General features: G+C 37.3%; 1 protein-coding gene and 2 pseudogenes across 2 annotated transcripts; 2 read left to right on the top strand and 1 right to left on the bottom strand.

Moving 5' to 3' along the window:
- Positions 1-34: 34 nt before the first annotated feature.
- Positions 35-1,968, bottom strand: LOC107706523 (B9 domain-containing protein 2-like). Of its 2 annotated transcripts, XM_016510264.1 has the most exons (5): positions 1,869-1,968; positions 1,613-1,636; positions 1,328-1,422; positions 717-842; positions 35-630 (listed from the first exon to the last, which is right to left on the bottom strand). In XM_016510264.1, the coding sequence occupies exons 2-5, from the start codon at positions 1,633-1,635 to the stop codon at positions 317-319; spliced, it is 558 nt and encodes a 185-aa protein (XP_016365750.1). In that variant the 5' UTR covers position 1,636; positions 1,869-1,968; the 3' UTR covers positions 35-316. The 2 variants fall into 2 exon arrangements, with proteins under 2 accessions (XP_016365750.1, XP_016365751.1); XM_016510265.1 differs by lacking the exon at positions 1,613-1,636 and having other exon boundaries at positions 1,854-1,968.
- Positions 1,969-5,280: 3,312 nt separating this feature from the next.
- LOC107706423 (olfactory receptor 6Q1-like) lies at positions 5,281-8,076 on the top strand (annotated as a pseudogene).
- Positions 8,077-8,341: 265 nt separating this feature from the next.
- LOC107706422 (olfactory receptor 4C15-like) lies at positions 8,342-9,276 on the top strand (annotated as a pseudogene).
- Positions 9,277-13,898: the final 4,622 nt, after the last annotated feature.

Raw genomic sequence — 13,898 nt, 5'->3', positions numbered from 1 at the left:
GACTTAAAAATGTTTAATTTTTGAAAACTGCCCAATTTAATTGCATCAAAACAAAATAGAATTCTATAAAACATACAAAGTGTACAAAATGAAATAAAAAAGTATTGTTTGAGATCCAAAGTACAAAAACACATTATCAGTCTGTAGAGATAAATCTATCACTCACCATTTCACTCAACTCTTTGTATAACATACAACACTTACATTCATACACACCTTATATAACTACCTCCTGCCCAATATAACAAAATATTTTACCTTCTTTTCCTCTCCATATATCATAGACCTGAAATATATGACAACCTGTGGTCCGTTCTCAGCTCTCAACACCGTATCTGTCAAAGTGGCGCAGAATAACGCACAGCTCTAGTTCAACTGTGCCCATGCCAACTGTGTGGAGTCTGTATCTGTCTGCGCCACTGTAAATGAGATCTGGCGAACGCAGCTGTGGACCTCCTCCAACAAACATCTCAGCAAGTTGATCCTGCCAGGATCCCAGCGGTCGCCATGTCACACACTGCAGACGATGCTGTCCTGGGCTTGATGGTACGTGGATATAACCATAACCATACAGCTGGCATCGGCCAAAAGAGTCCTGATGCCACACCTGGAGATAAAGCCTTGGCCATCCTACAAGTAGAAAACACCTCTATATATTAAATCATGCTTAAGTGATTATAAACTCTTTCTGCGACACTAAAATACAAGATGAATACCTTGTAGGCCCTTAGTAGTGTAGTGCAAATCAATGGGATGACTCCAGTATGCCATGTCCCCAGTTTGAGGCATGTCCACCTGAGTCTGGCCTTCCTTTAGACCAGAAAGAAGTCTCCATGCTCCTCCTAAATGGCACAAAAAAAGGTGTTAACGCAAACTTTGAGATGTCAAATAAACATTAAAATAAAAATTCACAAAATAAAAAACAAAAAAAATTCTTTACACCATTAAAATGCAAGACAAACACAATATTTGTCTATAAGACCAACGCTTTTTGGTCACCACTGTACAAAGCCCATAAGAAAAAACTATGAGATGGGAGGAAAATTTATTTATTTTTTAAATTTCAATGTGTTCATGTTCTCTCACGAAATAATTGGGTTACTTTGCAATAGTGTGTTCCCCCATGAAACATTGTGTTCTCTCACAAAACTATTGTATTCCTGAAGAACTTTGCATTCACTCTCTCTTTTGGGAGAGAATGCAAAATTATTAAAATACAATGATTTTGCATACAACATTTTTATTAACACGACATCCCTTTAGGGGTCTGTAAACCTTCATTTTTTAACAGAGTATAAAATATTTTATAATAAAATAAAAAGGATACCTGCGTGTACACCCCATTTGCAGAAGAGGCTGTTCTGTGGGAATCCGGTGGCCCCGATGATTTGTCCAATTATATGCAATTCTGCCATAAGAGTCCTGAAATATCATTATGAAGTATGTTAGTTATCACATCCATCAGTCCAAATGACTATATAACCAATTTCATACACCACTATTCATATATATTTAGATTCACGCATTTTCTGACAAATCGTTCTTTTCTGCTCCAACATAACGTTATATCTTAACCATTTCTGTCTACATGTTTGTGATTGATTATTCATACTGTATCGTTTTTAGCATTGACATAAAATTCATAAACGTCATACTTCTCGGCTATGAATACACTTTCAAACTTGTTACAAGTTCTTTAGATGCATTAAAACAGGTTTAACTTAGATAACAGCCTTAGGTTTCAGTTAAGTCTTTCTACAGATACCTGGTAATAGGGTAAATTAAAACTAGCAGATCGCTAACGGGAGCTAATTAGCGACCCAAAGCAGAACAGTTACAATTCACACGCGTACCACAATCGATTAATCGATTCACTGATCGGCAATACGGCAATGAGCTGATAACGCTAATCCCAGTAGCCTTGTTCCTTGTTTCCAGCGCCTTCCTGTCGTCAAGGATGATTTCCTTAGCAACTCACTTCCTCGTGCTCTGTGCTTGTGGATATTTTTAGTTTGACAAGGTTTGTAGCTGCCATCTTGCGGCCCGTGCTTGTGTTGCATTGCAAGCAAGGAGGAAGAAGCACCGTAGTGTTATTGCTCTTCAATGACTAATGTGTTCTCGTTCGAAACTAATGTAGGCCTATGTTCAGTGCTGGGAAGCTTACTTTGGAAATGTAATAGGTTACAGATTACAAGTTAACCTATTAAAAAAGTAACGAGTAGTGCAACTTTAAACTACTGTAATGTAATTGATTGCATTCTTTACTTTTTGATCACTTTTCTAATTTTTATTTATTTGTATTTTTCCCCTACATTTTCTAAACTGTTAATCATTTTGAACATTTTAAAGCAGGCAGGGTTAACCTTACAGTAGTACTCAACACTGATTACAGTCAGACTTTACAAAATCCTTCATCACTTTAATTAAGATTATAATAATTTAATTTTAAAGCACAGCCACCACTTTAGGACCTCATTTTACTTTGAGATCATTCTGAAGTTAAATACAGATTTAAAGGATATTTAATAGCTATGATACTGTTTTGAAATCAAATCTTTGCATTGATATGACAGGAAACACTGGCATCTGCCTTGGGAAAAAAAAAACAGTTAATTTTTAAAATAAAGCATATACATAAACCCAAATAAGAAATAAAACAGTTATCAAATATAGGCTACATGTGTCTTATTCTTTGTCCTAAACTCCTGAAACATTGGTGTCTCATATTTTAGAGCAGTCAATGCAATTTTGTAAAGAAATTAATCAAATCTGTATGTGTGAAAATCGTTAACATAACTGTAGTTTAAATTACACATTTTTTCCTCAGTAACTGTAACAGATTAGTTACATTTAATTTGTAGCCTAATTAAATTACATAATTCTGTAACACGCATGACGCATACTAGGCTCACCTTTCAAAAATGGAAACACCTTTCCTTCCCTTTCTACAAAACATATTTATACATTGTATATCAATGTGTAACAAGCACTTGAAAGTTGTTAGAATACATTGATGTTTGTTTGTTTGTTGGTTGGTTGGTTATTTTCTTATTATATGGAAGTCACATTAAAATAGAATTGAATTTTTTATTAATGCTATAATCAGTTATTTTTGCTATACTTTTTAAATGCCTTTATTACTGTTAAAATGTAAAAACCCATATAAAGTAATCATAAAAATCATTAAAATATCAACATAAATTATTATGATAATTTAAACAAATGCATAACCATTGTAACAATTTATAAAAACATAAACCTTTTTTTAAAAAATGTGTAAAAATGACTTAATGACCTACAGTAATTTGTCTCTCAGCTGCGATGACATTTCCACCTCCACTAAATATTGTTAAGAGTAAAGTTTTTCAGAATTTACTGAACTAGATAACAGTGCAGTCAAGATTAAACATGAGCCATATGATGAGAAACCCTGAAAAGTGTGCAAATATTATTTATTTTGTGCATTTAGGATACATAAAATGCTAGCTATATGGTGAATGTTTTGGCCTAAATTCAGCAACTTATATGACAGCTCCACTAAAGTTCTACTTAACATCCAGTTATGACATTATAACTGTTTCTTTTTGTCCTTCTGTTGGCTTAAGTAGGCTATAGTAGAATGTTTCATATGTAAGAATAGCTATATTCATAGCATGTTCATGTGCGTTTTTTTTTTTTTTTTTTTTGAATAGTGAAGAAGAAAAAAGGTTAATTTCAAGTCTTTTAATAGATCATGTTTATCTTTTTGAAAACTTTGTTATTTAGCTCTTTACGTTAGTATTTTGTTTGACAAATGGAGAGTAAAATACATTTCTTTGCATGTCTGTCATCATCTTCTTAGAACGTCCCCTGAAGATGTCATGATTATTTAATACTTTGATGTTTACACAGCGCACTCAATAACAACATGTGCCAAACATAAGGTTCTCTTCTCCCTGTGGCCCAAAGTATCCACCTCAGGTAGACATCAACGCCACATCTCAAAGCCTCAGAGACCACATTTGTACAAAAACAGACAAATAGTAAATATTTAATGAGACTCATAATGGAAACACAAGGGACTGTGTGTGAGTGGATTCTGTTGTAACCTCCAAGATTGACATGATGTGGTTATGAGAGTTCAGATCAACACCGTAAGTGCATATCCTATTTTGAAGCACACAATAACCATAGTAAAAAAGTATTATATTTAAAATACATTTATTTCATACTGAGTATAGTTCAAATGTATTAACATTTACTCACTTATCGCTCAAGACTTACTGATATAAAATTCACAATTAAACTTGAGTACTTGTTCACAATGCACATTTCTTTTAATGCCATTATTTATGAGGATTGTATGATCTTTGAATAATATCAGTCTTTAAATGCAAGATATTTCAAGTGTACCTTGCAATAGTTCCACTTTAGCACAATCAAATATAACCCAGTATATCTGTAGTTGGACTTCAGCACTACTTCTGCAAAGTGAATTAAGTACAAAATTAGTTGTTCCAATTTAGCAGACTTTAAGTATACCAATTTAAAAATACAACTGGGTATTTTTATTAAGTACATAAATATGTAAATGTATTTGTAGTATACTTAGCATGAAATAAATGTATTTAAAATACATTTTAGTATATTTATTTTTCACTAGGCAAATAAAATAAAAATTAAATTCTTAAAAAATGTTTTCTCTCACACACAGCAGGTGTGAATGCGTACTTTGTTTTTACTTCTACTATTACTGCTAATTATTAGGTAATAGGTATAATAGCATAGGTTTAGTACATCAGTAAGTGATCTAAGTGCAGTCACCTTCACTTCATCACAAGTTAGAAAGCATAATAACTGCCTCACCTGTACTGATGAGTACTGAAAGAGGCCTGCAGGAAGGCTACTGACACTGTTCTGAGGCCTATAAAACAAGCCATTATAGTGACTGAACACAATTTTGTTGGCCTTGTCACTCTAAATGCAAATATTCAGTGCAAATGAGATTAAATCAGTGCATTTATATGGACTTATTCACATTGGAAATCAAAATTTGAGGTTAATTACTTTATCACATGCATTTGTGCTACTGCTAGCAAGCCAGCTACCTAGCTAGTTTGATGACTCAAATGGAATAACTTCACAGTATTCATAAATATTCTTTACACTTAAATATTTTAATGCAATCAGTTTCCTCAAATGGTTTGAATTTCTTTAAACGATTAAACATTTGCTGAAAATGTACTCACCCTCAGGCTCCAGTCAATCAATTAAAGGCACAATGTGTAATTTTCTGTCTTAATGTCACTGGAGAGGTATGTGGCCATCTTCTTTCCTCTCAGACATGCAGAAATCACCAGTTACAGAAGAACTCACATAGCTATCGGTGTTGTTTGGATGATGGGTTTGATTCAGCCCCTCTCTGATATGATTACTTTCTATGCTATTGATTCTACGAGTGCAGTGATGAATCCCTTCCAGCCTCCATCAAGCCAAAGACTCGGATTACTCCACTCTCCATATCCTTTGCACTCTCTCACGGACCTTTCCCTCACCATCAGTTCCTCCGGACCCGACACCAGTACTCACTGTGACCTAATAAACGCTTTTGTATATAAACTAACCTGTTGTGTCAGACCTCTTCCGTAACAACTGTGGCTAAAACAGCCTCCAGTGATAAAGCGTCAGCCAAAAAAGCCAACAAGACTGTTCTGCTACATTTGTTACAGCTGGTTCTTGGTCTCATATCCCTTTTATTGGAACCCATTTTTGAAGCAATTTATGTTCGTGTTGACCTTAATACTTCGGTAAACTTAATGTATTCTTCGTAGTCTTTATAATTTTACCAAGATGTTTAAGTCCTCTTGTATATGGCCTGAGAGACCAGGCTTTTGGCTGGTCATTTAAATACTACTTCACATTGGGTTTCAAAAGGCAAAACAGATGTAATACAGACATACATTTAGTAGCAGGAGGTTGTAAAATAGTTTACTATCTAACTGATGTTACGATGTTCTTTAAAGTGCTTTAGTTAATAATATTGTCTTTCATTTTATTGAGATAAAGAGATCATTTTCTAAAACTGCAAAATATGATCTTGTGTGATGAGATATTGGAGTTCAACCAGAGTAAAATAATTGCAATCTAACAAAGAGATTAAATCTCAATTAAAATGTTTGTCAGAACAAACCTCTGAATATAATCACAAATATGGGAAAGAGTTTTACAAGGGTTTTCATTTTCAAACCCTTAAGTGAAATACAAGTGCAAAAAGTTTGTACATTATTTACCCCCAAAAGGTGCATATTAGTATCTTAATGGTACTGTACATATTAGTACCTTTTGAAAGTGTACCGCTGCAGTGACAGCTTTTGTACTTTTTCTGAGAGTGTATATTAATGCATTTACTGCCTGACTTATTGTTAGACTTCCTGTTATAATAGACAATAAAACAATGAAAGAAAATAAAGTGTTGCTATTGACCACTTGATTGCTGACATAGTGCTATGGTACTGTATAAATCAAACTTTTAAATATGCAGCAAACCTGCGCAATGTTGTTGCATATGATCTGGCCTAAATGTAAAACAGGCTTTTTTCTTATTATGTATATTACAGTGTAATATAGGCCTACATAAAGAAACAATTTTAAGTCATTTAACATTAAAATTGGTTTAAGACTTTTCTGACCTGAAACTGTGTATCAAACTGAGAGCAATTATGCTACATCAGCTGACAAAGTTGTGTGTATCTGTTGACTTAATACAACTGGGACTCTGTGCTGCTTCTATTTTAGTTGGAGTTATCCAAGAAGCCATTTATGTTTATACTGACTATATGACTTCATTGAATGTGATGCATTTTTGATTTGTAGTGTTTATGATTTTTCCAGGATGTTTAAGTCCTCTTATATATGGTCTGAGAGACCAGGCCTTCAGCTGTTTATTTAAATATTACTTCACATTTTGTTTCAAAAGGAAAAAGATGAATGTTGGTACAGCCATACACTGTAATTACAACAGTGATAAATTTACGATAGCAAATTCTACTGATTTAACTGTAGGGGGCTGCAAAGTTGCAGAAGTACACAAAACCACATACAGTGGCTTTAATGGGTTTGAGTCGCTATTCATGATGAATGTTCAAGTGATTTTGTCTGGTGCGAGAAACCAGTTTTTTTTTTTTAGTTTTTTTTTAAAGCAAGTCAATGTTTTCAAAAACATGAAAAAAAAATTCATGTTTTTGGCAGGGAAATAAGGTATTGACAACAAATCAATTCCCTATGGACAAAATAATATTTTTATTAACATTTTATTTTCTCTTTCTCATTTCACTCAGATATATGTTACAATAGGGATGAAAAGTTGATTCCAATTTCCACTTCATACCCTCTTTAGCCGTGCTCATATGTGCGTTTTGCTTAAAAATGAAAAAATACTTTACATAGATTATTGTATGTGAAGAATGAAGAATGACCAAAAAAAATCAAATTTCTCAACATTTTAAGCACTTTTCACTGTTGAAATAATATCAACAGGGTGCTGCACTCAAAAAAAATGTTTTGGCTCAACAAAATTTACGCAACAGTTTGCATCAATCATTTTTAAGTTGAAATTATGTTCAACCAACAACACTGAGTTACTGGAAATTAGTTTGTAGCATAAACAAATATTTAAGTTGATTACTCAAAAAAAATTGTTTTGACAAATTGAGAAGCAGCCCCAGAACTAATTAATCTGTAGCCACTCACAACCCAAACACAAGCACTACTCTTTAGCATAATGGTAACCACAAGACGAAAAGAAGAAAAAAAACATAACAGAAATTCTTTTTAATGTCAAACAGAACAGTGTTAAACACTAATGCTGGGAACAAGAAATCCACAGCCCTGTTTTCATTATAATTTTCATTCAAAAGTTGTTACCAATTTTATTAAGTTATTACAACTTCATTAACAAAATACACCAATTAACACAGAAATTTGACTTTAAATTACTTTTAAAAAAAGGTGCAAGACAAGTAAATGGTCCTAAAATAACTCAACACATGCTTTTGTAATGTTTTTTTCTTCTTCTTCTTCTTTTGTGGGATAGGGTAAACACACACAGACACCCCCCCAACACATACACACACACAAAACAGACACTGGGATTCAACACTTACATGACATAATGAGTTTAACCATATTTAAATTGTGATGCTGTGATAGCACTCTGATCTTTCTCTCTCTGTGCCTTCAGCAACACACAAGCCTGGAGATCTGCAGTTACAAGGACACTGTAGATTGCAGAATTATTCTGAGTGGGTGTGCTATACCAGCGTCTGTGGTCAACATCTTCATGTCTTTTTTTTTTTTTTTAAATATGTCAGCTTTTAATGGTTCTACATTGAACCTCTCTCAGATTGTATCACTGGTGGATCGAGATGCGCCGGTGAAAACGTTCTTGAGTGTGACTCCATGTGTCCTTTTCATGTCAACGGGGTCATGATCTTCACCTTGAGGAAAAAGACTGTTTTTCAGGAGGCATCCCGCTACATTCTGTTTGGTCACATGCTTTGGCTTGATACGCTCCATCTTTTTATGAGTGTAGTGCTGTTTGTATGTGCTGTTAGTAGGATTACTATAATGAAAAATGTCTGTCTCACTCTTCTTGCAGCTGCACAAGCTCTCTATCAGGTTGCCTTACTAAATCTGGCTTTAATGTCACTGGAGAGGTATGTGGCCATCTGTGTCCCTCTCAGACACGCAGAAATCCCCAGTTACAGCAGAACTAACATGGCCATCGGTGTTGTTTGGACGATGGGTTTGATTCAGTGTTTGTCTGAGTTGATTATCTTCTTTTGCATTGATACCACAAACTCAGTGATGCCTTTGTTCTGCTCAAGAACTACTCTTTTCAGACTGCAAATCTATAAGAATCTGGATTTTGCTATTTTGTGTGTGTGTGTGTGTGTTTTGTGTTAGTGTATTTTGTTATAATCTTTATACGTCTCTATAGCATCTGTGGCTAAATCAGCCTCCTGTGATAAAACATCAGCCAAAAAAGCCAATAGCATTGTTCTGCTACATCTAATACAACTGGGACTCTGTGCTGCATCCATTTTAATCGGAGTGATCCAAGATGCAATATATTTGTATATTGATTATTTGACTTTGTTACATATAATGTATTTTTGCTTTTTAGTGTTCATGATTTTACCAAGATGTCTAAGTTCCCTCATATATGGCCTGAGAGACCAGACCTTTAGCTCTTTATTTAAATACTACATCACATCACATCACATCACATCTATATAAGATGGCAGCGTGCATCCACTCATTCAGGTTTGTGCTTCGGAGCTGATTGCTTCACCATCTGACAAGCTGCAGGAGTTCTCGGCTGTGGAGAATCTTCAGCTTTCTCTTTGCATTTAGCGGAGAGATCGCCCTGAATGCGCACAGATAAGTGCCGCGGTCATTCCCTGGGCAAACCAGCCTAAAAGAGCAATTTCCTACAGCAAGCACGGTTGTCGAGAGTGTCTTTTGGGATGTTTTTCTGACCGTGTGCTTCTGGGTGCGGTAGTTTCCTTACCTCTGACGATGGTCACGACCGCTGTCTCACCTGTCTGGGCCGTAAGCATTCTGAAACGGTGTTCGTGGATGGCTCGTGCCCACATTGTGAGTGCATGTCCATGGCTACGTAAAGGTCGCGGCTCTCATTCATAATGAGGCTTCCCTCTGGCTCTACCCAGCCCAGTTTGTCGGGTCGTAAAGACTCTGCGGCTGCGTTGGTTAGGGACAAGGGTAACTTGAGGATCACGGTCAAGAATGTTCCGTCAGGCCAGCCCCCACAGAAGTCCGGCCCCTCTCAGTGTAGCCCCGTTGAGCTCCCGGCAAATGGCGCCGGTTCGTCCCATGGCGGACCCAGCGTCTCTTTCGGGGCTCCAGTAGAGGATAAGATGTCTATGGCTGCATCAGAGGAGGGACTATCGTTTTTAGAAGCTGAAGATTCTGCTGAACAGCCCCCCGCCGCAGCGGCTGCTCAGTCGGAGTCCGAGGCTGAGTCGACGACCATGCTCCTCCGGGCGGCCAAGAGCATCGGGCTGGAGGTGAACTCTCCACCTTCTCCAGAGTGCTCAAGGCTCCACGATTGGTATCTGGGCTCCGGACGTGACTCCCAGCCACGCTCCGCCCCAGTGCCTTTCTTCCCGGAGGTTCATGAAGAGCTCACCAAAACGTGAAAAACATCCAAAGTCCTCCCCTTCGGGCTGTCCCTGTCTCCCCGCGTTTTTACGAAACTGGTGTAAGGTGCCCTGTCCCCGCTTTGGGAGAAGGGCATCCGGATCCTCAACTATCTCGACGACTGGCTCACTTGCGAGATCTGTTGTGTGAGCACAGGGATCTGGTGCGTCAGCACCTCAGCCATCTGGGGCTTCAGGTCAACTGGGAGAAGAGCAAGCTCTGGACAGGACCTCGACTGCAGTGGCACATCAATTGCTTCGAGCTGCTAGCAGTGCTGCTTGCTCTTCGCCGGTTTCGACCGTTGCTGCAGGGCAAGCATGTACCTGTCCGGACGGACAACACAGCGACAGTGGCATATATCAGTCACCAGGGCGGTGTACGCTCCCGTCGCATGTCGCAACTCGCCCGCCATTTCCTCGCGGCTCAAATCGCTGCGTGCTGTTCATGTTCCGGGAGAGCTCAATTGTGCGGCCGATGTGCTCTCACGACAGCTGACCCTCCCCGGAGAATGGAGACTCCATCCTCAGGTGGTCCAGCTTATAATGTCCAGCGCCATTTCTAGTTAGGATAAATGCGATTTTTCCCAGATTCCTTCCCCCCCGGTGAACTCTGGGTCCTCCGTTGCCCCGCAGTTGCAGACTTGGCAGAGAAGTCTGTTACTGCGTCCGATAGAGAGTTACCTTATTTTCTCCGGACCTGGCATTGATGTCTCAGTTCTGCCACGGTTGGCTTCCACCGTGTTCCCCTTGATTTCTTCATTTCCTAGTTTTCACATGACCTTTCATTCTGTCATTGTGCTCTGCCCCCCCAACGGTTGCCGATGGGAAATACTGGCACCCCTGGTGGGCCCGCTTATCTGGCTTACAGGGCGTTGGGAAGGTTACGATTTGAGAAACATTTGTTCTGACACGCTTGCCTGTCAGCATTTGCATTCTCAAATTACGTAACACAGTTCGGGTTGTGGCGTTTTCCATAAGGACCCCTAACGTCAGTCGACGTAACATTGAACTTGACTGACTGAAAGGGAACCTCTCGGTTACGTATGTAACCCTCGTTGCCTGAAGGAGGGAACGGAGACGTTACGTCCCTCATGCCACAACCTCGAACTGTGCTGAATGCCGGGATGCGTCTCGGCTCCTCAGCACAAACCTGAATGAGTGGATGCACGCCGCCATCTTATATACCCGTATGTACGGGGGAGTGACTTGGCATGCAAATTCCACTCACCAATTCTCATTGGCCTTTTCTTCTAAAGCTCAGAGGTGATTGGGGCTCCCGAGTGAGACCCCTAACGTCAGTCGACATAACGTCTCCGTTCCCTCCTTCAAGGAACGAGGGTTACATACGTAACCAAGTTCTCTTATACACATGGCCTGAGAGACCAGACCTTTAGCTATTTATTTAAATACTACCTCATATTTGGTCTCAAAAAGCAAACCAGTTATAAACAAAGACACACCTCGCTTTTTCAGACCGATGAGCTTTGTAAAAATCGACGCGTTTCAGAAAGGCGGGGCATAGAGGAGAAACAATAATGTACAGTATGTGGAAAATAATGTGTTTTTTGAACCTTAAACCGCATAAACACATTTCATTACACCAAATACACAAAATAATGTTATTTTTAGCAGCATCATATGACCCTTTTAAAGGGACTTTGTTATAAAACAGACATTAGCCTTAGTAACTTATATTAGTGTTAAATTTGGTTTAGATGTTTTTATTGGTTAAAAAAGGGACACAAATAAGGATTAAGAAAATACTTTTTTCTTCAGAAACAGGCATTGTTGTATGTCATATGTGCCTTGTTAATGCTAGGAATTGTTTGCTCTGTAGAATGTGGCCACAAGAAAGTGTATTGGAGCCTAATTATTATTGTTTTCTTTTAATCAATATTTTTTTGCAACTATTCGCCCAGAGGTGTGTCAGCTGTCACAACAGAAAATAAAACACTGTGAGAAATAAAATAAACAGTCATCACTGACCAATAATGTTGTCAGACCTTATTTAGCGGATTTCATCTCAGGCCTTCTAAAAATCTGCTATTAAGCTGTCATCCAATTTACAACTAATCTACAGTGTGGAAGAGATAATGAACAGTCAACCACTCAATAAATAAATCCTGGCAGAATGCTGCAAGCAATATGAAACTAGCAGTGAGTTGGAAAACTGGTTTCCAAGGCAGGGTGTTTGACTGTTTGCTTGAGTTTAAAGCTGTGAGTGCAATGCAATGTGAAAACACAACACAGTGATTTAGTGTTTAAAGGAAAAAACCTTCACAAAGACTGGTCACCTACAAGTGTAGAGGGGTAACTCGACACTGTGAGAAAAGTCCTGATATAGATTAATCCTTCAAGACTGCTTGCCCTAATGAATTGATTCTGCTAGTTTCTGGTTTATCACTGTGAATCTGATTTGTGTTGAAGTGCTATAGAAATTAAAGTGACATGACTTGACACTAATGTTGATTGATTGATTGATTGATTGATTGATTGGTTGATTGATTGGTTGATTGATTGATTGATTGATTGATTGATTGGGTTCACTGACAGTCCTGATACCTCGCATTATGAGTGTGAGACATTGTAGTATAAAACATACACTACTGTAAAAGTATCCTGAAAAACAAATCTATCACAGCTTTTACAAAAATATTAAGCAGTACAGTCATTTTTATCATTGATAATATAAAGAAATGCTTCTTGAGCAGCAAATCAGTATATTAGAATGATTTCTGAAGGATCTTGTGACACTGAAGACTATGATGCTATGTAATGATGCTGAAAATTCAGCATTACCATCTGGAATAAATTACATTCAAATAGAAAACGGTTATTTTATATTGAAATAATATTTGGCAAAACTTTTGAACGGTAGTCTACAATTAGACATTCTCTTGGCCTATACATACATCTTGTTGATCTCCATTTAGTCTTCTTTTAATAGTAATGTCATAAGTGGAATTTCAATTCATCAATTTTATCAACAAGTAGCATGACATCTACCAAGTGAGAAAGTACAAAAATGGCCCTCATAAGAATTTGTGGTAAATATTTTGATAATTTACAACAGTGTTTGTGCTTCAAGCTATGGAGCAAAAATGTCCCTATATGAGTTCTTGTTTTAAATATTTATAGCATGACGTAAGCAATATAATATGAGCAGGTGTCCTTTATTTTCTCGAATATTAGCACAGATGTTATTCGCTTTATACAGTACAACAGTCTAATAAACAATAAGTCTGATATAGGTGACTTACATTTTATATTCAGATTCGCCAATAGTTTAGTTTTACAATAGTTTTAAACGCACAGTGGTGTTACCTAATGAATCTGTGTCTTTGAACCGATCGGTCTAATGAATGGTTCAATAACTCCCAGTTGCTTTAAACCAATCAGCAGTTTTGAATGAGTCATTTGACTGAGATTTAACGACTCACTCCTTGAAACAGTGATGAATGGTTCAATAACTCCCAGTTGCTTTAAACCAATCAGCAGTTTTGAATGAGTCATTTGACTGTGAGATTTAACGACTCACTCCTTGAAACAGTGACATGCAGTCACCTACTGGTTTTAACTGGTTTTAGTTTCATATTTAAAAGTATAATTTAATTTTTCCATTCAGTTTATTATTTTATTTTGTCTTTATGTTATGAGATTGCTATATAAGTATAAACTTGCTTTAGCAGAAGCCAAGTT

Source organism: Sinocyclocheilus rhinocerous, unplaced genomic scaffold (assembly GCF_001515625.1).
Source record: "Sinocyclocheilus rhinocerous isolate Xijiao unplaced genomic scaffold, SAMN03320098_v1.1 scaffold1405, whole genome shotgun sequence".
Lineage (NCBI taxonomy): Eukaryota > Metazoa > Chordata > Actinopteri > Cypriniformes > Cyprinidae > Sinocyclocheilus > Sinocyclocheilus rhinocerous.
The sequence above is the reverse complement of the archived record's forward strand: the minus strand, read 5'-3'. Positions and strand labels throughout refer to the sequence as shown.

What these genes read in the sequence shown, in the direction of transcription:
- LOC107706523 (XM_016510264.1), bottom strand. Translation starts at nt 1,635, where the DNA reads ATGTCAATGCTAAAAACGATACA. An exon ending in TCAATGCTAAAAACGATACA is followed by an intron (nt 1,423 to 1,612) that starts GTATGAATAATC and finishes ATGATATTTCAG; the next exon opens with GACTCTTATGGCAGAATTGC. An exon ending in CACTACTAAGGGCCTACAAG is followed by an intron (nt 631 to 716) that starts GTATTCATCTTG and finishes TTCTACTTGTAG; the next exon opens with GATGGCCAAGGCTTTATCTC.